We start from the raw sequence: 27,534 nt of genomic DNA on the forward strand, positions 1-27,534 counted from the left end.
CCCACTTACAGAGCCACTAAACCATTGAGCGGAGATCAATTAGCTTCAAGTCAACAAGTAAGTATCTTTTCTGAATCTTCATGGGCCCTTAGAAATTTCACCTGTGGCTAAGTAAGATCGAAACAAAAGTAGCTTAAAACGCATTTTGCATTACCTGTTGATTATCAACCTATCCTGTCAAGTCAAAAAAATGCGCCTGCCTGAAAAAGATTAGCACTTGCTACTGCACTCAAAACTGGAACATGTGCACATACAACCCGAACATTTGTAGGTAGTGACTGGTCATGATAAGGTTGTATTGTTTCCATCTTTGTTGTGAAAACTTTCTGTCCAATCAAGATATAGCTTTACTACTTTGGTGCCTTACACAGATAGTTTCGACAGCTTCTTTTTGACAAAGCATCCACTGAAATGATTGTAAAATGAAAATTTGCTATTGTCATAACCAAGCTATAGCCGTCTCACTACCAACAGTTTCTGAACAATGGATTCTCCTAACTTAAAGCAGCCTTGGGACTAGACTTAGAGTCCCTTGCCTGAGTGACTAGAATCTCTTTCTATAGTGGAGAGGAATGTGTAACATAAAAGAGTTAAGCCTATGTGTTAATTAGAAAGTTAGCTAGAGTCGACAATTAGAATAAGTAGATAAATTAGCAGACTTGTTGAGCATGGAGTAAGCCTTTGAGTATAGATGGCACTCAAGAGTTGAGGATTCTCTCGAACAGTTCCTTTGTTTTAGGTTGGTTTTAAGTCTGTAAGCGGATTTATTGCAGTAGTATATCAGAAAAGCTGGTACAAAACCATGAGATTATGGCTGTAAAACCCATGTTTAAAGGATTTTCTAAGAGAGATATATAAATGATGAAGAAACAATGTATCTGATAAAGGAGATCATTGGATCATAAACACAAATCTCTTTTTGGAAGCACATGGAGGTGGATGGATGGATAACTGATCCAATGATTGATTCTTTTTTCTTTTAAATGAGAGATAAAAATGTTGATAGAGCACTAAAAGAAGCAGTACATGAACAGACAATCGCTTTCAACAGATGATTCACTGTTCATCTGACCTTAGTACATGAAAATAAGAAAAACAGGTTCATGTAGGACTCTTCTTCTAAAGTCTTATTTTTTTATCTCTTTTTATTTGTTTGTCAAAATTTGTAGACTCCCAGTCTTTCAAGAGATAAAATTACAATATATTATATACGTGCAGCAGGTGACTTGATTGATCTGATTTGAATTGAACTATGCCTTACATTTTTTGTTTCTCTCCCAAAACTGCACTGGTTTTACAATAGCCATTATTGTTCCACCAAAAAAATAAATGAAACTATCAAAAACTTGTGTAGTAAGAAAGGGTAAAAAGCATGACCATATAGTAAACTCCACAACAATAGGCATCATTTGATTGGCCCTACTTTTGTTTCTATAAATAATCTCAACAATTTCCAATCTCATCTTTCACCAAAACAATTTTTTTTTTTTTAAAGATCATCATGACTTCACAAGTACATTGTACAACTACACATAATGCATTGTATATGTGAACACATCATCATCATCAATGGGAGAAGATATTTGCTCTTCTTCTCTGACTTTTTTGGACATATAGGAAAAAAAAGAAGACTTTGTCCTCAAATTCAGCGGTTTTTTTTTCCTTTTCCAAATTAGTTACATACAGTACGGAAGCTAATTGAGATATTTATTAAAATTTGCATACAAGTTTTTTTTCCAGAAAATTTGGCCTGTGTGGCTACAAAGTCTGGTCCCATAGGTAAAAAAAAAAAAAAAAACCTTTTTAGTCGATTCCGAAAATGTTGTTGTCACTTCTTTGGATCTCTCTCATCCTCGTCTTTGTCTATCTCTCTCAGCTCCTTCTTCATCGTTCCCCCGTGAAAGCTATATTCTGTTTTATTTACTATCATTATTATTATTTCATAATAAAACACACATGTCACACTACTAGTCTGTAATGTTACATCCACAATCATACTCAAACCTGGTAGGCATTATACAAAACATCAATTTCGTACACATTTCCTTATTCATGTTCATGGTTAGAAAAACATTGCGGCGCCAGTAATTAAAAACAAAAAAAGCAACAGTGATTATGGAGACTAACATATGTATATATATATATATACTTAATAATTAGATGAAAACTAAACTATATTGTAATACAGTACTACATGAAAGTGGGCTCTCTCAGACAAATCAAAAGTCACTTGAACAAAAGTGGCCATGTGCCACTGCTTAAAAAAAAAAAAAGGCTCTAGTCTCTCTTAACAGATTCCTGATTCCTCTTTCATTATAGTATTAATATTAATCTCTCCTAATCAGTCTCGTATATTTAATTATATTTTCAACTGTCTCGTCTCGAGAAACAGCGTCATCCATCTGTTTTTATATTATCATAATAATAATAATACTATAGTATATATGATGTGATGATGTAATGTACCTAAGAATGAATCGTGTTATAGGGTAAAAAAAAAAAGTTAAAATTACCATGTTATGAGGTTGAGAGTAATAGTAATACATGTTTTGGCCGTAGTAACCGTCGGGCGATTCAACTGCGGCGGCGGCTGCAACGGAATCATCTCCGTCGTTCTCATCCATTTGACACTCCAAATTCACCCCAAAAAGCCTCAACGTCCTTGAGCTCCCTCCGGCGACGGCGGAAGACGAAGGTGTGGAGTGAGTCTCCTCCGCCGCTGTTGCTACGGCGGCTCCTGTAAATCACCGACACGTGCGCTTCTTTTAAATTAATCAGATCAAAACAAAAAAAGTACACAACTGAACAAAAAGCACGTTTGTCCCAGGGGATTGGACGGTCTTCTTCACGCGCTCTTACATGCGCGTGTATAGCTAGCTATATTATACTATCAGTTACAGCTTGGAGAAATCAAGTAATCGATCGAGGTCTTTCATTTTTATATGGAGTAGTATTAAGGGAAGAGAAAAACAAAATTTAATTAATAGCTGTATAATACTAAGTACTTACTAGAATGTTACACTTATCTCAGGTAGTTGTTAATACTAAAATATCATTAACCTACATTATTAGCTATCAAGAAAGAAAGAAAAATCTATATTTTGGTGTAATGTTTTAATCCCCCCGACAGCATTATAGTCGATACTCTTGAACATGATTAACATAAACAAAATAAAATTAGAAACTAATTTACTCTACAAAAAAGGAGAAAGGTAAAATGGTAAAAAAAACAAAAAAGAGATAAAATACATATATACCGTAGTGGGAAAACTCTGAGTGAGAAGGAGGATTAGAGTAATTAGTAGAGGCGTGGTGGATTTGACGATAAGAAGGAGCTGCCATAGAAGTGGCGGAGTTAGTAGCTGGAGCGGAGGAGGAGGAGGAGCCTTGGCCACGTCTACGCCAACCAATGAAGAGTCTCCGTATATCAGAACGGTGTCGTTGGAAGAAAACAACGTCGCCTGGATCGAGCTGTTTGTCTTTGACGAATCTGCTCCATCCTTTAGTCAAGACGTAGCTCTGACTGCTGTTCCAGTAAGAGTATCTGAACCTCCAGGCCTTACCTGTCTCGTCTTCGAAGCTTAGAAGCATCCCTTTCTCCGACGACGATGAAGTGTCAGAAGCACCAGAGGAGACGACGACGGCATTGAGAGGGAAGTATTTCTCCGCGTGCTGTTTTGGTATGACGAGGCGGTTGAGTTTGCCGACGTCGCTTGGTGTGAGAGACTTCTCAAAGAGTGACTCTTTTAGGTCATCGTTCAGCCACGTGGCGGTGGTAGTTGCCTCCGATGTGTCGGTGGTGTGGCGGTGCTGCTGCTGTTGCCACAAGAGAGTGTGGTGGTGGTCTGTGGAGTAATGGTTGACTGACATTTTTCTAGGAGATAGAAAGCGAAAGAGATAGAGAGAAAGAGAATGGAGAGTGGTATAGAGAGAGAGAGATAGATGGTTAGGTGAAAGAGAGAGGTGGGTACTCGTAGTACTAATATAGTATGATACGAAGGAGAGAGATGAAAAAAACAATTGGGTGTTTTTTTTTGAAGGTTAAAAAAAAAATTGACGTGAAAACATTGGCAAAAAACTATTTTGAGGAGAGAGCAACACACGACAACCAGAAGACTTTTCTTTCTTTTAAGGTTTTGCGTGATGTTTTATCTTTTTCCATCATTATTACTTTCTTGCTACTTCTCGCAGTCCGTATTCTTATATGGATTTACTATTTCCTTTTTTTTTATTCTATTTGTCTACATAATATTTATGTAATGTATGTTCGGTGAATGTTCTTGAATACATTGGATTCCACGACTTGAAGTATGATACTTCAGTTTTATATAAAGGTTTATAATAGGTACGTAGCTAGAGATATGTTAATTAAAAATCTCTTATATGTAATTTTGTTAGGAGTTATGAAAAGGTTATATTCTCAGGTGAGATTGGTGATTAGGAAGAAATTCTAGACAAGAAAGAAGAACCAAAAGATTTATTAAAAAGTAAAAGTTAGGCTACACGAAAACCCAAAGAATCAACCTATTTAGAGCTAGAAGGATCTGACCATTTTGAAAAGAAAATGCAATTATTGGGAGTTCAATTTTTTTTTTATGTCATTTCTTAGTAGCATCCTGAAAAAAATTATGTTCGTTGCGTGCCTCTCGAAATGTTACCAAAAGAAGAAAAACAAAGATATGGTCCTTGTTATCTCGACGCAATTAATAGACAGCATATATATTCATACACATTTTATTCGTAAAAGTTAGACGTACGTAATTCACAGTCAACTGCGATAAATGATACGTATTGTTAGGCCGTGTTCGGTGTTCGAAGTTCGATGCACTAACGTTAGCATTCGTCATCAGTGTTAGTTTCAGGTTCTTAAAAAGCCTTTTCATTGGTAAGTAAAGTTATATCTATTTTGGGGTTGACGATCACAATCAAAGTTTGGCATTAGCCTACATTTTATTGCAGCATCATTTTTAGTATTAACGAATATTGTTATAAAATTTACATTCGAAACAAATATAAAGGATATATAATAATCCAATACTTGCCAACTGATAAAGAATATATACATTTTTTACTTTGTCTTTTTAAACAAGAATAGATTAATCTTAATGACACAGTAAAAGAAGGTATAGTAGTCGACGTTTTCTTTACTTTCACACATACTCGCGACATTTTTATTTTTGTGTTAAAATTACTCTCGACATTTTTGTTGAAGACCTTTACTGTCTAAGGTAAAATACTGTTGGATTCAAGTTACACAAGATTTTTTTTTGCAACACAAGTTCTACAAAATCTTTGGTGATGGTAATATATTACAAAATAGTTATTTTTCTTCTTAACGTCGACGACATATATGTGTAGTGTACTACTGCATTTGTGTATTGGGTCTATTTTAAGGAAATAATAGATGACAAACAATTGGGAGGTCTAATAGGTAGGAGGTAAACACTAGCAGTGTAGCTGCTGGAAATATTATAAGAACTACTGAATTAGGACGAGCATGTTTGATTTTGAGCTCCTCCGAGAAAGAAAAAAAGGAAAAAAACGATTTCCTATTTTAAATAGTGATTTAATTATCTTTTTTATTTTTATTCTGTGTTTCTGCTACATAAATTTGTACCATCTATCTAACCTAACCCCCTTCCCACGGACAACATATTAAAATAAAAATAAACTCCAACACTTATTATGATCAAATAATACTTACTCCCTCACATTGGTTTTGGAAGGAAAGAATGGCTCCGATTGTTAACATAGCCAAAGCTGTAAGAAAGAGTTGTACGTGAAAATTGTACAAAAAAGCAAAGAGTAAAGCTTTTAATAAAGTTTTTGGTAAAGTTTTTGTGATTGGTAAAAATTCAAAATTGTACCACTTGTAATACTTTGTTTTTGTTCACCAATCACTACCAATACCAATCTCTCTATTCATTCATTCTTATAAAAAGATTGAGACAATATTAACCTCTTTTTTTTGGAAAAATAGTGTCACTTATATATAGGATTTTTCGGTAATAATTGACATAAATATAGTGTATGTACACTCTAATGTACGCTTAAGCTCTTCAGTTTTTAAGGACTCATCTTATGATTATTTCTTCTGAGAAACGATTGAAAGTTCAAGTTCTTTTAGGAACCCCAACGTACTGATTATAAATATGAAGCTATATATAAATTGAAGGCAATTTCATAAGAAAATTTAGTAACAAATAGTAAATGAAAGATATAATACAACTATACAAGCTGATAGCGTAGGGGAAAAAGAGGATGACGGAAGCATGATGAAGGAAGAGAGATCTAACGGTTGAGAGGGCATAATAATGGTTTTTTCACCCGAAGGAGACACTTTACCCTCACGCAACTTGTGGAGTCATGTGCTTTGCCTTTCCCACACACCATTCCATGCATCTTCAATTCTTACTCTCTTCTCTTTCTTTGTTTTATGATTCCCCAAAAAAAAAAAAAGTATGAGAGGACTCGAACTATAGCTGCATTTAGTGCCACAGAAGAATAAACTATTAACCAATCAACTCTCATTGGGTTAAAAAATTGATACATATAAACACAGAAGAAAAGGCTGTGAAACTACTAGGTGCAAAATATCTCATAGCTAGATAGATATGTCAACATTTAAAATCATGAAAAATGATAAACTATATTCTTATAACAAAATCACTCAATAAATCTACAAGATTTTACCATGTAAGTATTTTTTTACAGTAAAGTGCATAAAATTATAATTATCTATTCGATCTTAACTTTAATACCACACATCATTTTTCTAAAGATAATCGTAAAATCCAAAAGACATGCAAATGGAGACCAACGTGGTCCGGTTCTGTTTTATTTGACGACTTTTTTTACCAAATGTTTTTCTTAATTATAAAGTAAACTCTTTTCATTTTTCATATTTTTTTTTGATAAAAAAAGCTCTTACCATTTTTCATTTACAAAACAAATTCTGAAACATTTTTCGCGTGCTTGCTGGACACCATTATTGGTTTTTAGACGTTTTTTTTTTCTCTTTCTTAATTTTTGACTAAATATTACTAAGATATATATGATAGTGAACCGAATTCCAAAAGCTTTTACACTTCCATCATTTGAAATTTTAACAAACAGAACTCTAATAACAAATATTCGACATCCAGTTTTTTTTTATTTACATAATCTATACTCTAGTCTCTATATATGATTATTCATGTTAAATTTTATTTTTCTTATCAAGGTTTCGTAAAAGAATAAAATGAAAATTGATTGCTGACAGTGGGCCAACTGCCCTTCAAGTATAGAGGACCATCTAAACTGATTATAATATAAACTCATAATATAGCAAATGATAATATATAAATAGAAAGTTGGGTTTTTTTTCTTCAAATGTAATTATAAGAAGAAAACAACAATTATGCGATAAGATTTGTATCATTGGATCTTTTTCCTCCTCTTTTCGTGTTTCAATCCTCTCCTCACAGATCTTTGTCGTGTTATATATTTCTAACTATTTCAAAATTTCATCAGAGATACATAGTTTTTTTTTTGGCTTTTAATGATAATACCTAGATTTCTACTTCTTTTCATTTATATAATGCACATATATCAATTCTTTTGGTATTTGAGGATAATTGAAAAAAAAAAAACCAGTTATTAGTATTCGCCAGTTATATATCGTTGATCTATAAAAGTTCCGCGGACGATGACCTCCCACTTCAACTTATCAGAAGAGCGCCAAGAATCACTCAAAAAAAAAAAGCAACACGTCTCACACCACTTTGCGAAAGCACAACATGTGATATTATGCTTATCTGGTATGAAACATAACTTTTGCGAAACAAATATGCATATACTATCAGTGCGAGCCATGCTAAGGTTGGTGTAACGAACTTATAGTTCTCTAAATTTTTGACATTTCAAATGAGCTTTTGAAACATCCGAATATCGTCTAAAACAGAAGGGATTTGTTGTTAATATAACATAACATAGAATTTTATAGTTGATAAGCAAGTGAAGTTATTTATCTTACAAAACTATTTGTTTCATGTCCCGCGCTCTAATCCAATCACAAAAACCAAGCACGGTCACGGGTGCTGATAATTGTGGTATTTATCTTCACCGGGGGTTGTAATTATACGTGTGACATAGTTTCAGAATGAATTTGTTCCATAGCTAAGACATGTCTTCTTCAGCACATAATGATTGAATTAGTGTTGCAAAAAGATTTAAGTTATGGGACAAAGGCGACATCATTTCCAGGTCGATTTCGAGACACCTTTTTCGCATGTACGTCTGCACCAATTAAACGCGTACACTTTGTTATTTTATTTATGTCCTTTTCTGTAAGTAATTTTTAACATCTATGTTAGAAGTTTATATTTTCACTATAGTGATATTGCACATGTTAGGGTCATTTCCTCTCCAATGACAGTTGAGGTTGTTGGGCTCTTGTATGTATTTTGTCCTTTTATTTTTATTTTCGCTGTATGTTAAGAGTCTCATAGAGCATGATTTATTATTTTCTGGTCTTCTAATCCTATGCAATTTGATAAATAATACTTATATATTATTTTCTTCTTCCATTCGTCACAAATGATATGTATATATATTTTTTTTGTTAATAATAACGAAGGGAAATTATTGGAGAGCACATATGTATATGTAAATTTTGGCAACAAAGGGAAGAAAGGTTTATAATCAGGTTAGATTATCTCTAAATCACCGAACTATATTGATTAGTCTAACGTTTAGTTTGTATTGAAGATCAAGTTTTCACGTTTTTATATGTAAGTAAACCTACGTTGAAAAGTTTTTAAAGTTGGAATATGTGAATCGACTGTTAACTACATACGTATTACATTTAAATCCTCTCTATTCTATATATGAAGTGTATCAATTTCATAAGCTGCAAGATTAAGTGGAATTTTTACGAAGTATGTGTGTCAAAATGTGATCTTGTTTTTGCAAATTTTCAAAATACTTGATATTCGTTTATGTCATTCAGGTAGCAAAGTAATACTCGCCAAACCAGGTACTGACGTACGGTACAAAATCGAGTGCTCAAAAGTCTCAACATGACCTGTACTGAGTCCACATTTTGGATAACCTTAGCGCTCTTGCAAATTGCAATAAAGTGATAAGCCTATACAAATACGCATACGAAACATGTACAACTATAGTCTATAGATAGTGGGAGGACGTAGTGGACACCTCTCAGAGTTTTCCAAGCAAGAAATTTTCTTGGTCATACGTAAATTGTAGTCGCATATATAAATAAGCATTATTTGAGCAAATTGAGACACACACACACACGTATACTAGAATACTACCAAATTGTTTACATACACCTGCACGTATAACGTAGTAATATATATATATATATATAATGCTCCCTCGAAGGAAATAAAAGGGGGCAGGAGCGGAATCTGCGATGTAAATCGTGGAGGGTTTCTATAATGTGCAAGTTCCTTTATTTAAATGTCTCTAAACGACAACCTTCCTTTGTTATTTTTGGAAAGTGGTGCGTGAAGCTTCACTGAGCTTCGGGTAAGTTGCTATTTTTCTATTCTTATTAGTCTTACATATTCATGATATTTTCTCGATTCCCTAGTAAAAATAGCATCATCTCTTTATTTCTTCTTCAAATCGTGTTCCCCCTTGTTGTTTGTCCACAAATGGTTCCCTTTTAGTTGTTCGTGTTTTCGTTATGAGTGAGTACTTTCCAAATACAATAATATTAATAGAGGATTCACTTGTTGATTGACTTACCATTCAAGTTGAAACCAATGGCGTATATCTTGCGTTATACAAATAGGTTATAGGTACGTCACATTCGACTGAAATCGAGATCATTTACAATATCTGTAGTATAATCAATCTTTTAAGATGATATTTTCTTACGCTTAGATGGAGTACTTGTACTTCCTATCTAAATGTTCGTTTTCGTATAAATGTAGATAATAACATTTTAGTATGTTTTAAGAAGAAAAAAAATAAGAACAAATATGTCTCTCTAATAAAAACTGCTGAAACATTAAGATTTGTTGAAACTAAGATGGAATTGTCGGAACGGTTTGAAAGTTATATCTCGCTGTTTCATAAAAGATAGTGTATGTATTCAGTCTCGAACTAGTCATCCCAAGTGGAGCAATCCCTCGTGCATACTAACCAAATGAAGTATTAAAGTATCTATTTTGAGTGACAATAATACGTTTTGGATGTATCATATACGTATATTGGGTAAGACGTTTTTGAATTGAGAAATAACATTTTCATGGTGTAGTTTAGTAAGTGAGGGATTGTGATTCATATCAATTCACTACCCTTTCAGGTATGGTTTCCCAAATGGATCACTAGAAATTGTTATGTTTCAACTCATGGTCTCGAGTTATAAAAAAGAATTAATAAGTCAATAGTGAACTTAAAAACAAAGTGTAGTTAAAACTTAAACCTATAACTTAAGCATTAACTCAGCTCTATCTAATGGTATCAGATGGCAATATAATTTTTGCATTTGCATATACATACATCATAGGTATGTGTGAAGAAAAACTTATTGACTAAGGTATTGATATCTCTTAAGCAGGGGGACCAAAGCATTTGGTAGTAGTATTTTCTAATTATTTCCAAACAAAACTCAAACCCGGAGGAATAGCCGAATAGGGAGAGGACCACACTTCTTTTTTTTTTTTTTTGTCTTAAAAATTATTATAAAGTTAAATTTTGATCTGCAGTGTTCGACACACTAAAGTTTTATGCAGCCGATATCTTAGACTTAGACAGTTAGCACTTAGCACCATCGACATCAATTTCCAGATTCATATTTTAAAATTAGTGAACTTCAGAATATGGAAACAAATTCCAATATCTTCAGACAGGTCATATAATTTGTACGCACCTAAATTAATAGTGACAGCATATTTTTATGAACAGATAAACTAATATAATTATATTTATTTTAAGGAATTTTTTGGTCCGTATATCCACTGACTTAAAGCTATATGCATGTTTTTTATTAAAAAATAATAATAACTTACTGATATTAAAATTCATTATGCGGATTTTTATATAGTATTCAAACCAAAACCAAAAAAAATAGAACCAAAAACCAAATTAGGACTTAATAGGCCCATCCTAGAATGTTTAAGCAAGTAATGGACCCTTCCCATAAGAATCTTTAACGGGCTCTTCTCCCTATGATTGGGCTTCGTTAAACTTTCCTGTTTAAAGTGACAACAACGATAATACGATTTTACTCTTCGACATCCTCATATTTAAACTCTCTGATCCACAAAAACAAAACCCTAACCCTAATCACAGCCGGAACCTAGAAAAGCACAGAAGTAGTGAGAGAGACTCAGAAGAAGCATTTCGTAACCCTAAAAATCACAAACCAAAAAAGATGGGTCGCGTTCGCACGAAGACGGTGAAGAAGTCATCTCGTCAGGTGATCGAGAAGTACTACTCTCGCATGACTCTTGATTTCCACACCAACAAGAAGATCCTCGAGGAAGTCGCAATCATCCCATCGAAGAGACTCCGTAACAAGATCGCCGGTTTCTCAACTCATCTCATGAAGAGGATCCAGAAAGGACCTGTCCGTGGTATCTCCCTCAAGCTTCAGGAAGAAGAGCGTGAGCGCCGTATGGACTTTGTTCCCGATGAATCCGCCATTAAAACCGATCACATCGAGGTCGACAAGGAGACTCTCGACATGCTTGCTTCCTTGGGAATGTCTGAATTGCCTGGCGTTGTTAAGGTTGATCCAATCTCTGCTGCTCCTATTGCTCCTTTTGGTGGATTAGGCCGTGGAAGGAGGTACTAGACGAGTATCGATCAATCCACTCAGCTTCTTTCAGATGTCTGTGTTGGCTTCTTAGCTTCTTTTGTCTGCAAATTTTTGTTTGTGCTTTTTTTTTGTGTTGAATCGGTTTAAGTTGAACTTCTATGCTCTATAAGCCTTAATGTTACTTATTTTCTTGGATAAATTTCTCAACTTTGTTTTGCTATTGCCTGATTTTTCATATATTCTTGTTGATCTCTTATGCTTTGTTAGAGAACCTAGATGAAATGTAGGTTATCTATTGGCTCATGCTTCCTCACATTGGTTTGAATTGTTAAATACATCACTCTTATTGATACAAAATGTAGTTGTACACACAAAGTAAGAACACTCAGATGTATTTTAATCTCAATCATTCGAATTGCCTGCCATGCCAACTAGTTTGAGCATGTTGCGGTCTTCTTTAAACCTCTCTAGAACTGTACCTTTCATGGCGTTATGTTTGCTGTCTTGTTCGTTTGAGGCTTGAACGATTCCCCAACATTCTATGACTTCTGGCTGTATTCTGCTAGTCTTGGAAAGGCTCGGGCTACCGAACGTTGTGCATTCAAATGTTTGGCCTTGATCGAAGCTTGCTGATACAAACAGACCGTAGTGATTGATTTTTCCTCCAAATCCTATGCCGTTTGGAATGTTCTCTGATGTGAAATTAGTAGCACACTGCGCAGGTTAACATATGTTAGAATATGCTTTTAATCACATTCACATATATATAGTAGGAACAGAGTGTCTGTAGAGTCATATATATATACCCATTGAATGTTGGTGTTTGCTCCAGTTGGTCTGTAAATGGCTACTTTAGGATTTAGTTGGAAAAGAAAAGACTTCATATCTCCATAGAAATCGCTGTACCTCTCCCAAGGTTGAGAGGCGTATCCTCCATACACACAGCCTTCTCTGTCTTTGATGATTAACACAGATGCGGACATACCAGTGTTTCTGCAAGATAATTTACATTAGCAACCAAAATAAGTTCTGTCTTGATTTTGACAAAGTTGCAAGCAAGGATAATGTTAGGTACAATGATGCTACAGTTGAAAGACACTCACGATGTGTGCCCAAGGAATGTGTTGAAGCTTTGACCGTGTAAGGAACTGTGATACAGCAGCTTCCACTCTACAAGCTCATGGTGAGGAAGAGCTCCTCCGATATGCCAAGCGTATTCCTTCTTCAACAATAGCCTGTCTGATTCGACACCATCTCCATAAAGCAGATTCGGGACTTGATATCCAGGTCTCACTATACAAGGTTCAGCGGGAATAACAACATGCAAATTAGGAGAACGTTTACCAGTTTTGTCAAATAAGTCAAGAACGAGAGAAGACAAAGAATAAACCTGGACCGGGGGGCATAAGCAAGCTTCCAAGGAACTTTCTGGTAGTTGGAACGTGTGAGCTCCAGCTTCTGAAATCCGCAAAAGTCATTCCTTTTCCAGAACCACCATCATCATCAGATTTAGAGAAAGTAGCAGCATTGAGTAACGCATCCACCATCTCCTTGTAATCACTTGATTCCGCATCAGAACTCTCAGCAGACAACACACTCTTCAAAATCACCACCAGTACCGACTCTAAATCAGACCTGAAGGAAATACTAAAATGTATCACACATTCACAGCATAACAATCTACTCCTGAGAGTTTCAGTTCAATTTCTATCCGAATCAAGAGACCAAATTAGAGCCTCGATTCACAAGATCATAGAAAGCTACCTTGTCAAGACCCCATTGCCAGTGACATCCAAAGTCTGGTATATAAACTCAGCAATTTCATCATCAGTTCCTTTCTCATATGTTGCCTGAAAAAAGCAACAAGATTTGAAGTTCAACACAGCAAAATTAGACTCTGGATTACAGGAGTTGCAATTTGTAGCTTCGTGACAGTGTTGAATCCTACAATGAGAGGAGGCTCACAAGAAAAAAAGACAAGTAGTAGTAACCTTAGCAATAACAAGATCTTCAAAAGTCAATTTATCATCTTTCCTATGTTGAGTGACCATATCGAAGATCCTTTCTCCTAAAGAACCACTCAGACCAAAATACTCCTGTGCAAAATCGAATCCCAAACACAACATCGTGAGAGGCTAAATTTCAAAATTAATCAAACCACATAAACCAAGGACATATAAAATTCGTCAAAACCTGGAAAGCAGGGTAAGATACGTATTGGTCATTGCTCTGAGACTTGGAAGCGAGGGAGGCGAATAGAGATTTGAGATCTTCGAGCTTCTTCTGAGTAAAAGCTCTGCAACAAAACAAAACAAACACACAATTGAATAAGATCGAATTCAATTTGAGAAATTAAAAAGGTGAGATTTTTTAAGAAGACCTTGAAGCAGAAGTGAAGCGAGGATTCGCCGATGACGAATTCGAATTTCCCATTATTCCTCTCTTCTTCTTCTTCTTCTCCGGCAGGTTTCGCACTCTGTTCTTCTATTATTATTTTTTGTTTGATCTTTCTTTGCTTCTTGATATTTACAATTTCACTCCCTTAATTATCTGAAATATTCTTAATTTACCCCATTACTTTTAATTCGTTAATCTCGATGAAAAAATACAAACTTTTTGACTATTTGTGTATTCGTTGAAAAAACTCAAAAAGAAGAGAGAGAGACTGAAGGAGGAGAAGACGAGGAGCACAAATTGATTCATGCTTTCAGATTTCGACTGGTGAGCCTTATCTTGATGTTTTGCACAAACCCTTGATGATTGCAATTCTTCTTTGTTTTTATCGAATCTACAGTTCTTGTATTGTATGAATACTTTTTTTGTTGTGTTCGGTCTGTTTTGACTTTGACAAAAATAGCAAAGCTAAGCTCTTTTTTAATTTGAGCAGTAAAATTGTTCTTCTTTCATCAATTAGATGTGAAAGATTCATCCTTTTCCTGCATTTCTTGTAAACTGAATGTTCAAAGATTGATATGGAGCCTTTTCTATAGTTCTTATATGAGTTGTGGTGTTTGGTGTTTTTGTTATGTTAGAGCAGGCTTTTAAGTCAAGACAAAGAAAAATATCAAGTAAAGAACCATATTTATCCTGCAAGATGACGAGATCGTGGGTGCTTTTGTTTGTTCTTATGTTCATTGTGTTGACTTCTCAGTTTGAGTGGAATGAACAAGCTGATAGTGAAACTGAGACTAGTCCTCCTCTGATTCTTTCAGATCAAGAGCAACATATACCACAAGGCAAAGAATCTCTGCATGAAAAGGTTTGTCTTTATTCATGTCTCTTACTCTTTGGTAGAATTAAAACAATGTAGAATTGTTGTGTATGTTGACCTAAGGATGGAGATGAGTTTTTAAAAACTGATACTTTGTTTGTCCAATGCCTTATCAGTGACACATTTCGTTTCAGTGACTTGATTAGTTTCGCTAGATGTTGAATTGAAACACTGTCCTAATTGCTTCTTCATGTTTCTTGTCACTGTGGACTGTCTGTCTTACTCTGCAGTTTTTTTTTTTCTTGCAAAACTTAAAAAGTAGCAAAAACGGACCATTGCATTCTCTTACATATCACTTTAGCTACTCAGTCGTATAATCTCCTTAAGGTCTCTAAAGTTTATCATAAATGTAGTAGTTAGTTGATAACTAGTCAAATTTCCACATTTTGTGGTTCTGTGACAACTTTGTGATATGCTTTTTTCTGATATGCGAGTTCAGTTTTATCTTGGGAACACATTAAGGGCTAGTTTCCAGCTTCATCTCATCCCTCTTTGCAGATCCCAATCTTGAGTCCTCCAAACGATATGATTGTCAAAGGATATACTTCATGGTATGATCTAATGATAATATGAATTATATTTGTGACAGAAAATACTCTCTCAAGAAAAGAAAATTCAAAAGCTTAATGAGCTGATTCGAGATCTAAGGAGGCAGTTGCTGCAATGCCGAAATGAAAATCAGGTTGAGTTGAGGGAGCTAGAAACTGAGCTTGATCAGCTGCTGTTAAGAGGTGTTTAATCCATTTTTACAGGTATATCGTTTTCCCTTGTTACATGTTTCACAGTTTCTTTCCTATTGAAACCACTGTGAAATGGTGATGCTTGATTGAAAGCATTAATTGACTAAACAGTTTCTATTGATGAATTTTGACATTACCTATCAATTAGATATGGATGGCTAGAATTTAAGTGCCAACTAGTGTGATGCATTAGGAGATACCTATTGATTATATTGGATATTTTTAAGGCACAGTATGGCGCATGCTTTCTATATTATTATCTGGGCCAGGCTTATTAAAATTAGTTTTCCATATAAATTTTAATTGTTAGATGATCAGCTACATTCATCATGTTTCACATTTGATTTGCTTGCTGTCTCGACATTTTACCTCAGAAGTGTCAATAGATCAGGAGAGTGTTAAGAGTGGTAGTTGAGAACTATTATAAGCTGGCAAGAGATATAATGAAGGGAAAGTACAAATTTGCTTGAAGATGAAAGGTTTCACTCTACTTGATCCTGATCAGTACTGTATTCTGAATCACTTTTTTGGTGTGTGTGCAGATTGAAGCTTTGTCTCTCTAACCTTCCTTAAGCGTAAATCCAGATTCTTGATCAAATCTAATACCATAGCCCCTCTTTCTAAGCACTACTCTTGAAAATTATGTACTTTGAAGGAGAAAACAAAAGAATGGTCTTTTTTTTAAGTACATCAAGTATGTATGTAAAGCAAAGGCATGCCATTTGGTTTATTTTTCATTTTCTTGCATTATTATCATAATACTGAAAGTGCGGGACTACTTGGTCGACTCAATAACTTGGACTTCTATGAAAAGACCAGATTCTGCAAACAAAAAAAATAAAAAAAAATAGAAAGATGCGAAAACTAAAGAAAATTTTACTTACCGGGTATTTTGTGCCCAAATCTAAAAATTGTATTTCAGTATATGTATAGATCCATTGGAGGTTGATGATCAAAATAATCTTGAAAAAAAAAGTTTGAAATAATCAAACATTGTAGTTATTTACTTTAACTATTCAAATAGTAGTGAATCACCCAAAAACTCAAAATGTTAAATTTCTTGATAACATCTTTTGACTTTTAATTATTAAAGAGTTTTGGAGTTTTACACCACATGAAATAGATCCGTTGTTATCATTTCAATCTTTATGATCCTCCTCTCGCTGACCCATTTTCTACGCTCGTTATTTACGTACTTCCCATATGCATGAATTGTCAACAATATAGGGGACAATTACGTTATACTATAAATCGAGAATTCGGGATAATATGACCTAAAAGCTAATTCTTTGGATGCTTCAAGTTAGGGCTGCCTATCGATATAAGTAACGATACAGAGGCTGTTCTTTTGGTAAACGCTGCTGCTGCGGCAGCGGTAGATTGAAACGGCGTGTCAACCGGAATAGTAGTAATGTTAAACGATACCGTGGGCTTGAAAATTACAGATCTAAATGAGTCGCAGATGGCATCCGTTGAGTCACGACGGTATCGGATTGATCGCTGAAAAATATTAACGACATATCAATCTCCAACACCGTTCATCATCTGCGACACTTCTCTCTCATCTCTGTATGTTTTGCTCTCCGATAATGCTGTTTTTCTTCTTTACCTGTCGATGCCGCAACGTTTAGCGAAAGAACAGCCTTACAACTAATTAAATGTCGTTTGTATGTTGTGCTGGTCATATCACTTATGGCAAACATATGAACGCTTAACAAAAATATTGACCGGGGTTAAAAGTATGTAAATACGGTTCGATTTAAAAACCTTTACATTTGGTGAGATCACGTTGGTTTTTTATTCTTCTTGTTTGACGCGATGAGCGAGGAAAAACTAAATAACTAATCTCTAAAGTCAGCAATAGTAACTCTTAATTTACCAAAAGAGAGAAACAAAAACAAAAAAACAAGTCAGCATTAGTGTTTTTAAATGTTCCCACGTCATTTACACGAATGCTATTAATTCGACAAGTCAACTAAATAGTTTTTTTATTGCCAATGTTATAGATGGGGCTGAGAGGCAAGGCAATTCAGTTGCTCAACTGGTTGAAAGTTGAAACATTGTTACTAAAGATAATCTCATAGATTGTAAAAAACAAAAAGAAACTAAGAAGAGAGAATACATAAATATATACTCAAGTAATTTGTTAAGAAGATTGTTTTATTTGTTGTCCTTGTGTTGAAAGATACGATCTTCACAATGATAGTATGATATTTGATGCATGTGATATCAAGTTGCACATTGATTGGTGCAATTAGGGTACCCAATTTAATGAAAAGAGCCGAAATGTTAATGCTCCCTTTGCTTGTTTTCTTGAAATTGTAAAAAAAAACATGAGTTAGAATGAGACTATATGTATAAACTGCAGATAATGAATTATAGTTCTTTTAACAAATCTTATAATTGTTTAAAACAAAAATATCTGTAACGAAAATAAGTCCACGCCATTCACTAGGCAGTGCACACATCCATGATTTGATGATTATATATGTAATCTATTTTTAACAAAAGTTATGACATCGTTATAGAGTTTAAAACTGCTATATATTGTAAACGATACCCGTTGTTTGACTTAGCCACTCGGATTATCATATTATTGTTATAAGGACGAAACGAATTCGAAGCTTCTTTTCCTTTACATAAAGTCGAATTATTTTGGGCCAAAACAGAAAGATAACAAAATGGGACCAAAGAACAAAGAAGTAGATTTACGAGGAAGAAGCTAAGCTAAGTGCCTATAAGACTAAAAAAAAAAATTGGTCCCACCCAAATCCTAAACACATATTCTATTTCTCGCATCTCCCACACATTCGATAACATTATCATTATAGGATTTGAATCTAGAAAATAACACAACAACAATATTATCAACACGAACTAAACTATAGTATATTTTATACTGTATGTTTTAGTTCATTTAAGATTCTTACATCGATTTGTTTTTTTTAGTTGTGGATTATATGGTTGATGTAGTATACGACTAATTAAGCATGATAAACTAGTTAATTTAAGATATTGATACTGATAAATACGGGCCTAACATTAATGGTAAATCCAGCCAAACATGGTATTAAATTTATTTAAATGGAATTAATTGTAATGTTGTCAACTTTCATAATACTAGCAGTTGGATATATATTTTGTATCTGTATTCTTACGATTATAAATACTACTTTATTTAAAGTTGTGAAAAAAAGAAGATCCTAATTTGTTAGCCTATTTATTAAACAAGTAAAATAATAATAAACGTTCTTCCAAATTTCATTAAATAACTTCACATGGGAAACTAAGTCACGCTACGAATACTAGTTTTGCTTTGGGTGTGAAGCTAAGTAATTTTGTAGTATAGCCATTACTAACCGGCATCGCTGTATTTATTTTCATATTTTGTAAAGTTTGTATTATTATTAATACAAACTTTTGTTTTATTAGCATGTAATGTTTTTAAACATTTTTATCAACTCGAATTTTTAAAAATTGTGTGAACAATCAAGAATAATAGAACAAGCAACCATATAAAAGTTTTGTATAAGAACAGTAGCACTTTACATATTCATTCAAAATCTCTAGAAATACTCACAAACTATTGGTTTAGGTTTGTAGTTGTATAGTGAAAAGTGAAAAATCCTATAATTAATCAACTGATTTGATATATAACAGATAAACACAATTGATCAGAGCTTAATTAAGATCCACCCACATATCTGTTTATTCATATTTCAACTAAGAAACTTGACTACCAAACCTCGGACCCACTCTAATACACTTGATGATGGGGTTTATATGATCACTTTGCTCTCTCAAGTCTCTCATCATCATCTCATCCTTCAGTTTTCTTCCTTGTCCCCAAACTTTCAACAAGCCAAAAATATATACTCTAATTGAAAAAAAAAAAAAAAAAAAAAAAAAAAGCAATTATGAGATTTAAGAAAATAGTGATGGGTAGTTTCGGAAGTTGCATAATTTATACTTTTGTCCCCCCTCTCATAAAACTTTTAATAAAACTAAAGGCCAGGAGGTGGTTCACCTTTATATATATATATTTGGCTTGTATTTGGGGTTCTCTGTACCAATTCTGGTATCTTGCCATTTAATTTTGTTTGTGTTTCTTTAATTTCAATTTAATTTCTTTGACTGTACATTTTTTTTTTACTTCTATGATTTTTCTTTCAACTTTTACTACTAGTATAAACATCTAATTCAAGTTGGTTGCCATTTAATTTCTTGGTTCCATATATTAACTCTTATGAAGAAAATAAAAATAAATAATGGTTGTTCAGTTGAGTATTTAATTTGATTTCTGTGTATTAGCCATAAACACCTTTCTTGTTCTTTTCCTCCTCCATATTTAATATGCAATGAATTGGATTCCTGCAAGAAATCTACAGATTTTCTTGTGTATTTATTAAATACATTTAAGAAAATTAAATTACTGGTTTGAAGTTGAAAAGAAAAGTAATTAAAATTCGATACTCTTGAGTCTTGAGGCATTAAAATCATCAATTAACCCATCTGATAGTATCAACTAGTAGTAGTATACTTCAATTCAAATCTTTATGATTCTTCTCTCTCTCTCTTTCTCTCTCAGTCCTTTCTCACTCATAATTAAATTAAAGCCTTAATGAAAAATCTATCTATCACCTCTTTAATATTTTCTCTATGTGTTCTTTCTTGTATATAAAGGCCTAAGCTGAAGCAATCCAACCACCAGTAAATAAGACAGAAGACTCTTCTTTGTGAGTCAAGTAACAGAGTCTTTTGAGATCACAGAAACCCTTCTCCTCAGTCCGCAGGTTTCAAGGTATTTTCTCCGACCAAAACTCACTTTATTCCACTTATAAATTCTCTTCTTGTCTGAACCAATTCAATTCAACACAGAAGGATGAGTCGAAGAAGTCCGAAGCTGGAACTGAAGCTGAATCTTTCGCCGCCTACGTCAAGCCAGAGGAGGATGGTTCGATCTCCAACCCGCTCTGCGACGACTTCACCGACGTCACCGCCAAGCTCATGCGTCTCGTCGGAGATGAACCAGGATGAGCCGTCTGTGAGATACTCGACAAGTCCAGAGACAACCTCGATGGTTCTTGTCGGATGTCCTCGTTGTCTCATGTACGTTATGCTCTCAGAAGACGATCCTAAATGCCCTAAATGCAAAAGCACCGTTCTTCTTGATTTCCTCCACGAAAACGCCTCAAACGCAAACGCAAACGCTGCTGCTTCATCTGGTCGCAAGACTCGAAGGAACTGAAAGAGATCATCAGTAAAATCAAAAAAATCCTGTCTCTTTTTTTTTTTAATGTTAAGTTTTCTTTTATTTATTTTTCCCTCTCTTTTTATGCGAATGTAGCTGTTGTTTTTATGAGAGTAGTGCTAATCACGCTCCACTCTAAAATCCAGAGAAGAGAAGGTAGGAGATGAAATTAGGGTTAACCTATTCAAAAGAAAGAGTGGAGCGCGAATAGCACTAACTTTTCTTGTTCTTTTTTCTCAACATTTTTCTACCATTTGAGTTCTCTAATGGAAGAAGAATTTTTATATATATGTGAAAACATGTGTCGTTGTCTTCGTATTCTAGGATATGTCTAAAAGTAAGCTAAGCATCTCTCTCTCTGTTTCATGCTGATACTCTGATTCTTGGATGTATAAAAGAATTAGACGTTTTGTGTGTGTGTGTGTTGTTGTTGTTGACTATAACAAAAGTAGACATTCTCAGCGTAGCAGAGAGATTGCTTACACATCACGAAAAGGGAGATGTAAAAAAAAAAAAAATTGACTTGTGAAAGATGTAGCTTGATCCTGATCCCCATAACAAAATGAAAAAAAAAAAAGTAAAGAGAAAACTAAATAGATTCCTTGTACTTGTTGAAAAAGCAGTTCAGAAGATAGAAAGAATGGTAAAATCAAAAATTGGTTAGAGATTAGACAAGAACTCCTTATCTGGTCCCACTTGGTAACATTTGAAGCCCACAAACCCCCCTAAATTCTCTTGTTTTTTTTTTTTTTTTGAAAAAGTAATGTATGTTTATTTTTGTTTTATGTTAACTCGAGATAGATCTCTGTTCATTCAAAAAGTCTTCAGAGTTTGCAAGCTGATCACAGGCCTAACAAAAAAACTGACTTTTTACCTTTTCCTGCAAAAGAATCCATAATTAGATTGTGTCCTGAGCAATTGCATGGTTTGATTTAAGACAAAAACAGACAAATCTAGAAAAACTAGCTTGCAAAAAAGGTGATAAAAATTGTAAAACTAACATAGTTAGATTAGGTGCTTCTAAACATGAAACAAAACATTATATAAAACTTAAAAAAATGCCGACGAAGAAAGTACAAACAGAGTGAAAAAAAGAGATGAAAGCTGGTTAAAAAAATCAAAGAGGAAAGTAGTTCAGAGCATTAAAATTAAAAATAAATAAAAAACAGAGGAAGGTGCTTCAATTTTTGTATATAAATATACACATATTTTTGGTAACAGCTGTTCAAAATGTTAAGATTTAGAGATCATTAAAACCAAAATATAAATGCAATAGTAACTGAGACAGTTGAGAATTGTAATGAGCGTTACGTCAGATTATAAATACGAATTTAATTCCACCTTCATTGCTCTCTTTCTCGCTCACCTCTTCAAAGAAACGAAGAAATATAATTATTATTATCATGAATTCATGATCATCATGATGATGCTACGATTTTTTTTTTCTTTTCTTTCTCTTCTTCTTCTTATTTTTATTTTTTAAATTTTATTTTTGTTTTGGGGGGGTCATTACACTCGTTGCCATGTCTTTAAAAGAAGGAACTCCATTTCTCTTCTTATCATTCACTAAATGCCACCTTTCTGTTGCCGCTTTCCAATTTTAGTAATCTCATCTTTCAAAGCTCCATGTTCCCTTATTCAATTCTTACTTCCTACCTCTCCTTTTCTCTCAATTATCGCCGGTTCTTTGCTTTGATTAACGTTTCTACCTTCATAGAGTCATAATTTTATAACCCCACATAGAACCAAACCAGCTAGATAGTATTAACATCGTTTTGGTTTTTGGAAACAGACATCAACCAAAGTGTATACATTTTTTTTTTAGTTTCTTGATGTGCAACGTTTGTAAAGATAGGTTATTTAATTTGTAGAGAACTCTAACGCTGGTTCATAGACTATTCGTTAACGCATTATACCCTTTGGGTCTCTGGTCCGACTAAAACTATACGAATCTAAGGTTGCTGAAGAGTCATCCATTAATTAACGAAGAGTGGTTACGACTTAGACCATGTGCATCGGTGATGATTTGGGCCGTCCCCCGTTTTTTTTGGATTTAAAATAAATAAAAAAAGCCCAAATTTGAAGAACCGTATCTTCATTCGGGACGTTTTTTGGTCGTCCACTTCGACGCGTGTTACGTTCTCATTGGATGTTCTATTTTCTCTAGGGTTAGAACAAAAATTTGTCGAGACTTTGGTTGTATCGATTCTCTTCTAAATATTATTATTAAATGTGAGGGACCAAAAAAAAGTCTCAACCGATGTGCTTGCTCTTACGACTTATGATTAAATGAAGAATTAGGATATTGCAGTTCTTGCATGTTAAAACTACTAGTTCCATCTACTAAATAAGTCATCTAATCATACTCATGGTGGATATCAGAGGAGTATATGTATGAATTTCAATGATGACGACGAGTAGCCATGAGTGATGTAAAGACGAGTATATAAATTGGCCTTTGGAGGGAGAGAGACAAGAGTAGTAGTAGATTTGGTGTGGGCCCATTTGTAAGGAAGAGGCCCACCTAAGATATTTGAGGACCAAGAGGAATTAGATCAACAAAATACACAACGCAAAACTATTATCGCAATTCGCATGCAATTGCACGTTCACATATACTACGAAAAAAGCATGCAAAAATCCATCCGTACTTTGTATGTTTTGTTGAAGGATAAAATGATATGTCCATAATCAATTAGTTTCGGGTTTTCAGACTCGTTGGATATGTCTAAATACAAATATAATCTAGGATAATTTATAATTGTATTACTTAGATACGTATCTCGACGGTGAGTACTCCACTCAGTTCCACGTACTAAAGTCTTCGCCCACACAACTCGGTGCCCCATGATCTTGTTATATTAGGAGGAGGGCTGACTAGTCACAGTCGTATGTATATCTACGAAAAATTAGGTATCTGGATCCACTTATATATCAGCAATTTTAAAACATAATCATTCTTCTTCTTTTTTTTTTTTGTCGACAACATAAACATACAATATGTGAATAGAGATGACATATTACAAGTAGTGATCTAAATATATTATTAATATATAGAGTTTATGATCACATTTATATTGAATTAGCCGGATGTTATTATTGCCCGAGCCCTAAGCTTGATTTTCAAATATATACTATTATATTAAAAGATGATTTAAAAAAAAAAAAAAAAAAAACCTTCAAAAATTTGACCAATCTCTATATGTGTTTTTTCTACTTAATCAATTAATTATTGCGTCTTCAAATGCATTTAAACTTGAGTAGTTGAAATCTTATGATGCTGTTCTTTATTGTGAGGGCAGTACACATTTAAGCTTCGATAGTTTTCTATTGTATATCTCCTATTTTCTTCTAAAGTCTCACTGGCAGCTTTCATATCAATTTATATGGGGAGCAATACTGTCAGACAATTAAAGTTTTGAATTGTTGTTATTAATTTCTTGTATAGAAATACATAGATTAGAGAAGGGTAAAAGCACTAGATGTTAAACATTAACATTCGCAACAGTAATCAGTACTAATAATAAATTTATATATATGAAGAGCACTGTTTGGATACTTCCTAGTCAAAGAGAGTGAGAGATTCTAATAACCAGGACCTGAGGTTTCAAAGCAAACGCCATTTATTAGGCTAATATGTTATTCTCTCTTGTGTGATCTTTTTGCTCTCTGATGTAGCAAAGCTAATAAATAATAATGAAAGCTGTTTACCAACAACAAAGTCACTCCAGAAGACCTTCCTCTGCCTAGACGTTCCTCCAATTGCCAAATCCAATTCTAACCTAAGTATATATCGTTTTGGGCTTTTCATTGGGCCTATAGCTTCATATAAAAAGAGTATTTACTCGATCCAGTACGGTGAACTTTATATGAGTTTTTTTTCCTACATATATTTGTAGATTTTTTTTTTTTTTTTGTATTAATGATTACGGAGTAATTTATTTTCACCTGTATAAAATATTTTTAAAAAATTATAATTCGGGTTGGTTTTTATAGAAGGATATAATATTCTTGAGTATATTTGTTAATAATTACGATGGTTTATACTTTTGGGAAGTAGCTTGAGTATATTTGTTAATAATTACGATGGTTTTTAATTATAGAAAGTAGGTTAATTAGGTTATCATTCTATTCTCTATATAAACATGTGTAATCCCTATTGTATATTTCATGAGAGTCAATATACTATTTACTAAACAATAAAAGTGTTCTTCTCTCGTCAACCTTCTACACTCTTGACGCAAAACGGTTACAACATTTTTGGCAGAAGAACAAAAAAAATCGGCATCCCAAGAAATGCAACGTTACGTTCCTAAACAGAGAGAGACTCTTTTTAAAACAAAAAAAAGAAGCTTCTTTTTGAAGCAATCCCAAACTTCCTTTTGCTTCTCTTCTTATCCCACATCTCCTTAATCATTTCAATCTAACTATCATCTCTCACGCTCTCTCTCATTTGCAGTTCCTCCTGAATCTCATTCCAAAACTTATTTGGTATCTTCTTTTTTTTTTTCTTATGCTCTCAACGAACCGGTTTATCCGGGTTTTGGATTTGATTCAAGACTTTAACACTAAATTCTGTTAGTTGATCTAAGATGCTTGGAGACTTCATTACAAGAATCATAATGTGAGACCCTCTCTATCTCTTCTCCTTCCTTCATTTTGTAATATTTTTTTTTGGCAATTTTCGTCTTCCCTCTCTTAGATTTTCGGAATTTTTTTGTAGATTGCTTGTGGGTTACGCGTACCCAGCATATGGATGCTACAAAAGCGTGGAAAAGAAAAAGCTTGAGATTCACGAACTTAGATACTGGTGCAAATATTGGTAAAGCTTTTACTATTTGTGAGATAAAGAAGATTCCTTTTTTGTAATGGATAAGGAATCTTATTCTCCTAAATCCTAATCAAAAATCATATATTCGGTTTGCAGGATCTTGGTTGGTCTTCTTACAGTGTTTGAAAGGATAGGAGACATCACTGTATCATGGTTAGTACTAGTAGCAAAATTTATAAACCCCCATCACTTTGTTTCTTTGTTAACAAAACCTTCTGATTCATCTCGCAGGTTACCATTCTACGGCGAGATCAAAATCGCTCTTCTCATCTATCTATGGTACCCAAAATCACAGGTACGATGCAAGCAAACAAATCTCATGAACATTCGTTTTTCTAATTCACACAAAAACCAGTCTTTCTTTCTCCTTTTTCTCCGGTTTCTAACAGGGAATTAGCTACGTCTACGAAACACTAGTATGTCCGTACATGTCAAAGCACCAATCAGACATCGATCAGGGGATCACTGTTTTAAGGACCAGAGGACATTTAGTTATTGTTCAACTATGGCAATGTGGCTACCATTGGACTCTCCAAATCCTTAGGCATCTCCAACAACAATTCGTCATCGATAAGGTATAAAAAAAAAGAAGAGAAACAACAACAATCTCACACTCCAAAATTTGCTGTATAAGATAAACCACTCTTACCAAACTGCATTCACTTGTGTTTTGTCTGCAGAAAAATAACCGATCAAAGTCAAAAGATAGACAACAAACATTTATGTTCCTCCGTTAAAGCTGTTAGCAGAAGAAGGTGCAGCTACTACTTCTAATCCCACAATCTCAATAACCAAATTGTAAACCGACGGTTCACCGAAATTGCAATCTCCAAACCAATTTTGTAACACTTTTTATTGTAATATCAAACAGTTTTGTGTTCAATTCTTGAAAATTTCCAAAGTTGATATGCAAGAATGTATTCACAAATCAAAAACTATTTGACAATCAAAGGAACACGAATCGACTGAAAAATCCAATCAAACACACATTTCAATAACTGTAACCCGGCGGATATTTGAAGCCATACGCGGCGGAAGAATTGAGAACCAGGAGAATCGTCGGAAGAAGTCAAAGCCGTTGGTTGAAGATAAGACAGAGCAGCTTGCTTAACGAGACGGTTACGAATCGAGATATCTCCGACGGATGATGAAATAACCGGAGAGCAGCTACCGTGAAAAATCATCGGTAAAGCGAGCGACGAGTTACTCGGAGAAGAAGAGGAGATGATATCTCTGAGAGACGTGTAGGCCACGAAAGAAGATGGTTTTGTGGTGATCAGGTCGTAGTCGAAGGAAGACGGCGGCGTTGAAGCGATGTCGAAAGGGATTTCTTGAGTGTTCAAAGTCGTCATGGTGGGGATGGATTTTGTACGGCGGAGTGGTGTTGCCGGAGATTGTGACGGCGGAATCTCCATTAAAGTCTTCTCTTTTTGGGTTTATGTGAATATGTGTGGCTGATTGAGTTTTGTTCTTCTTCTGAGTTATGTTTGAAGGAGGTTCAATTATTGAACTCTATGATTTGAACACTTGTCACTATCTTTGTGTGTATTTTATTTATTTTTATTATTAAAGAGAGACGTTTACTTTCTTTTTATTTGTATTTTTTCCTGAATTATTGTTTTGGTTGGAAGAGAGACAAAATTACAAAACTATAAGGACAGATTTTTA

General features: G+C 34.1%; 7 protein-coding genes across 11 annotated transcripts; 4 read left to right on the top strand and 3 right to left on the bottom strand.

Moving 5' to 3' along the window:
• Positions 1 to 1,632: 1,632 nt before the first annotated feature.
• On the bottom strand, positions 1,633 to 4,175 carry LOC104768815 (B3 domain-containing protein At5g06250-like). Of its 2 annotated transcripts, none has more exons than XM_010492873.3 (3): positions 3,258 to 4,175; positions 2,545 to 2,737; positions 1,633 to 1,911 (listed from the first exon to the last, which is right to left on the bottom strand). In XM_010492873.3, exons 1-3 carry the CDS (start codon positions 3,868 to 3,870, stop codon positions 1,905 to 1,907), a joined length of 813 nt encoding a protein of 270 aa, XP_010491175.2. In that variant the 5' UTR covers positions 3,871 to 4,175; the 3' UTR covers positions 1,633 to 1,904. The 2 variants fall into 2 exon arrangements, with proteins under 2 accessions (XP_010491175.2, XP_010491174.2); XM_010492872.3 differs by having other exon boundaries at positions 2,514 to 2,737; positions 3,258 to 4,120.
• A 7,211-nt stretch (positions 4,176 to 11,386) lies between these two features.
• Positions 11,387 to 11,993, top strand: LOC104734630 (small ribosomal subunit protein eS17w). The gene has a single exon (XM_010454242.3). It carries the CDS (start codon positions 11,387 to 11,389, stop codon positions 11,807 to 11,809), a length of 423 nt encoding a protein of 140 aa, XP_010452544.1. The 3' UTR covers positions 11,810 to 11,993.
• A 55-nt stretch (positions 11,994 to 12,048) lies between these two features.
• On the bottom strand, positions 12,049 to 14,393 carry LOC104734634 (uncharacterized). The gene is made up of 8 exons (XM_087481656.1): positions 14,154 to 14,393; positions 13,967 to 14,069; positions 13,765 to 13,869; positions 13,538 to 13,623; positions 13,164 to 13,408; positions 12,877 to 13,066; positions 12,580 to 12,766; positions 12,049 to 12,487 (listed from the first exon to the last, which is right to left on the bottom strand). Exons 1-8 carry the CDS (start codon positions 14,204 to 14,206, stop codon positions 12,176 to 12,178), a joined length of 1,281 nt encoding a protein of 426 aa, XP_087337782.1. The 5' UTR covers positions 14,207 to 14,393; the 3' UTR covers positions 12,049 to 12,175.
• LOC104734631 (uncharacterized) lies at positions 14,366 to 16,576 on the top strand. Of its 3 annotated transcripts, XM_010454245.3 has the most exons (5): positions 14,392 to 14,494; positions 14,811 to 14,841; positions 14,925 to 15,032; positions 15,634 to 15,796; positions 16,327 to 16,576. In XM_010454245.3, the coding sequence occupies exons 1-4, from the start codon at positions 14,475 to 14,477 to the stop codon at positions 15,781 to 15,783; spliced, it is 309 nt and encodes a 102-aa protein (XP_010452547.1). In that variant the 5' UTR covers positions 14,392 to 14,474; the 3' UTR covers positions 15,784 to 15,796; positions 16,327 to 16,576. The 3 variants fall into 3 exon arrangements, with proteins under 3 accessions (XP_010452546.1, XP_010452547.1, XP_010452545.1); XM_010454244.3 differs by having other exon boundaries at positions 14,366 to 14,494; positions 14,806 to 15,032; XM_010454243.3 differs by having other exon boundaries at positions 14,395 to 14,494; positions 14,811 to 15,032.
• A 3,868-nt stretch (positions 16,577 to 20,444) lies between these two features.
• Positions 20,445 to 21,353, top strand: LOC104737859 (protein GL2-INTERACTING REPRESSOR 1). Its single transcript, XM_010458113.3, has 2 exons — positions 20,445 to 20,585; positions 20,663 to 21,353. The coding sequence occupies exon 2, from the start codon at positions 20,667 to 20,669 to the stop codon at positions 21,030 to 21,032; it is 366 nt and encodes a 121-aa protein (XP_010456415.2). The 5' UTR covers positions 20,445 to 20,585; positions 20,663 to 20,666; the 3' UTR covers positions 21,033 to 21,353.
• A 3,852-nt stretch (positions 21,354 to 25,205) lies between these two features.
• LOC104734636 (HVA22-like protein j) lies at positions 25,206 to 26,749 on the top strand. Of its 2 annotated transcripts, XM_010454251.3 has the most exons (6): positions 25,206 to 25,659; positions 25,759 to 25,857; positions 25,963 to 26,019; positions 26,098 to 26,161; positions 26,256 to 26,441; positions 26,547 to 26,749. In XM_010454251.3, exons 1-6 carry the CDS (start codon positions 25,628 to 25,630, stop codon positions 26,601 to 26,603), a joined length of 495 nt encoding a protein of 164 aa, XP_010452553.1. In that variant the 5' UTR covers positions 25,206 to 25,627; the 3' UTR covers positions 26,604 to 26,749. The 2 variants fall into 2 exon arrangements, with proteins under 2 accessions (XP_010452553.1, XP_087337783.1); XM_087481657.1 differs by lacking the exon at positions 26,547 to 26,749 and having other exon boundaries at positions 25,461 to 25,659; positions 26,222 to 26,441.
• Positions 26,705 to 27,449, bottom strand: LOC104734635 (uncharacterized). Its single transcript, XM_010454250.3, has one exon. The coding sequence runs from the start codon at positions 27,279 to 27,281 to the stop codon at positions 26,802 to 26,804; it is 480 nt and encodes a 159-aa protein (XP_010452552.1). The 5' UTR covers positions 27,282 to 27,449; the 3' UTR covers positions 26,705 to 26,801.
• Between the last annotated feature and the right edge of the window lie 85 nt (positions 27,450 to 27,534).

The sequence above is a fragment of the Camelina sativa genome, chromosome 13 (assembly GCF_030686135.1).
Source record: "Camelina sativa cultivar CO46 ecotype springtype chromosome 13, ASM3068613v1".
NCBI classification, from domain to species: domain Eukaryota; kingdom Viridiplantae; phylum Streptophyta; class Magnoliopsida; order Brassicales; family Brassicaceae; genus Camelina; species Camelina sativa.

What these genes read in the sequence shown, in the direction of transcription:
- LOC104768815 (XM_010492872.3), bottom strand. Translation starts at nt 3,870, where the DNA reads ATGTCAGTCAACCATTACTCCACAGACCACCACCACACTCTCTTGTGG. An exon ending in CTCAGAGTTTTCCCACTACG is followed by an intron (nt 2,738 to 3,257) that starts GTATATATGTAT and finishes GGTGATTTACAG; the next exon opens with GAGCCGCCGTAGCAACAGCG. An exon ending in ACTCTCAACCTCATAACATG is followed by an intron (nt 1,912 to 2,513) that starts GTAATTTTAACT and finishes TAAATAAAACAG; the next exon opens with AATATAGCTTTCACGGGGGA.
- LOC104734630 (XM_010454242.3), top strand. Translation starts at nt 11,387, where the DNA reads ATGGGTCGCGTTCGCACGAAGACGGTGAAGAAGTCATCTCGTCAGGTG.
- LOC104734634 (XM_087481656.1), bottom strand. Translation starts at nt 14,206, where the DNA reads ATGGGAAATTCGAATTCGTCATCGGCGAATCCTCGCTTCACTTCTGCT. An exon ending in TATCTTACCCTGCTTTCCAG is followed by an intron (nt 13,870 to 13,966) that starts GTTTTGACGAAT and finishes GATTTTGCACAG; the next exon opens with GAGTATTTTGGTCTGAGTGG. An exon ending in CAAACACCAACATTCAATGG is followed by an intron (nt 12,488 to 12,579) that starts GTATATATATAT and finishes TAACCTGCGCAG; the next exon opens with TGTGCTACTAATTTCACATC.
- LOC104734631 (XM_010454244.3), top strand. Translation starts at nt 14,868, where the DNA reads ATGACGAGATCGTGGGTGCTTTTGTTTGTTCTTATGTTCATTGTGTTG. An exon ending in AAGAATCTCTGCATGAAAAG is followed by an intron (nt 15,033 to 15,633) that starts GTTTGTCTTTAT and finishes TATTTGTGACAG; the next exon opens with AAAATACTCTCTCAAGAAAA.
- LOC104737859 (XM_010458113.3), top strand. Translation starts at nt 20,667, where the DNA reads ATGAGTCGAAGAAGTCCGAAGCTGGAACTGAAGCTGAATCTTTCGCCG.
- LOC104734636 (XM_010454251.3), top strand. Translation starts at nt 25,628, where the DNA reads ATGCTTGGAGACTTCATTACAAGAATCATAAT. An exon ending in GGAGACATCACTGTATCATG is followed by an intron (nt 26,020 to 26,097) that starts GTTAGTACTAGT and finishes TTCATCTCGCAG; the next exon opens with GTTACCATTCTACGGCGAGA. An exon ending in AACAATTCGTCATCGATAAG is followed by an intron (nt 26,442 to 26,546) that starts GTATAAAAAAAA and finishes TTTTGTCTGCAG; the next exon opens with AAAAATAACCGATCAAAGTC.
- LOC104734635 (XM_010454250.3), bottom strand. Translation starts at nt 27,281, where the DNA reads ATGGAGATTCCGCCGTCACAATCTCCGGCAACACCACTCCGCCGTACA.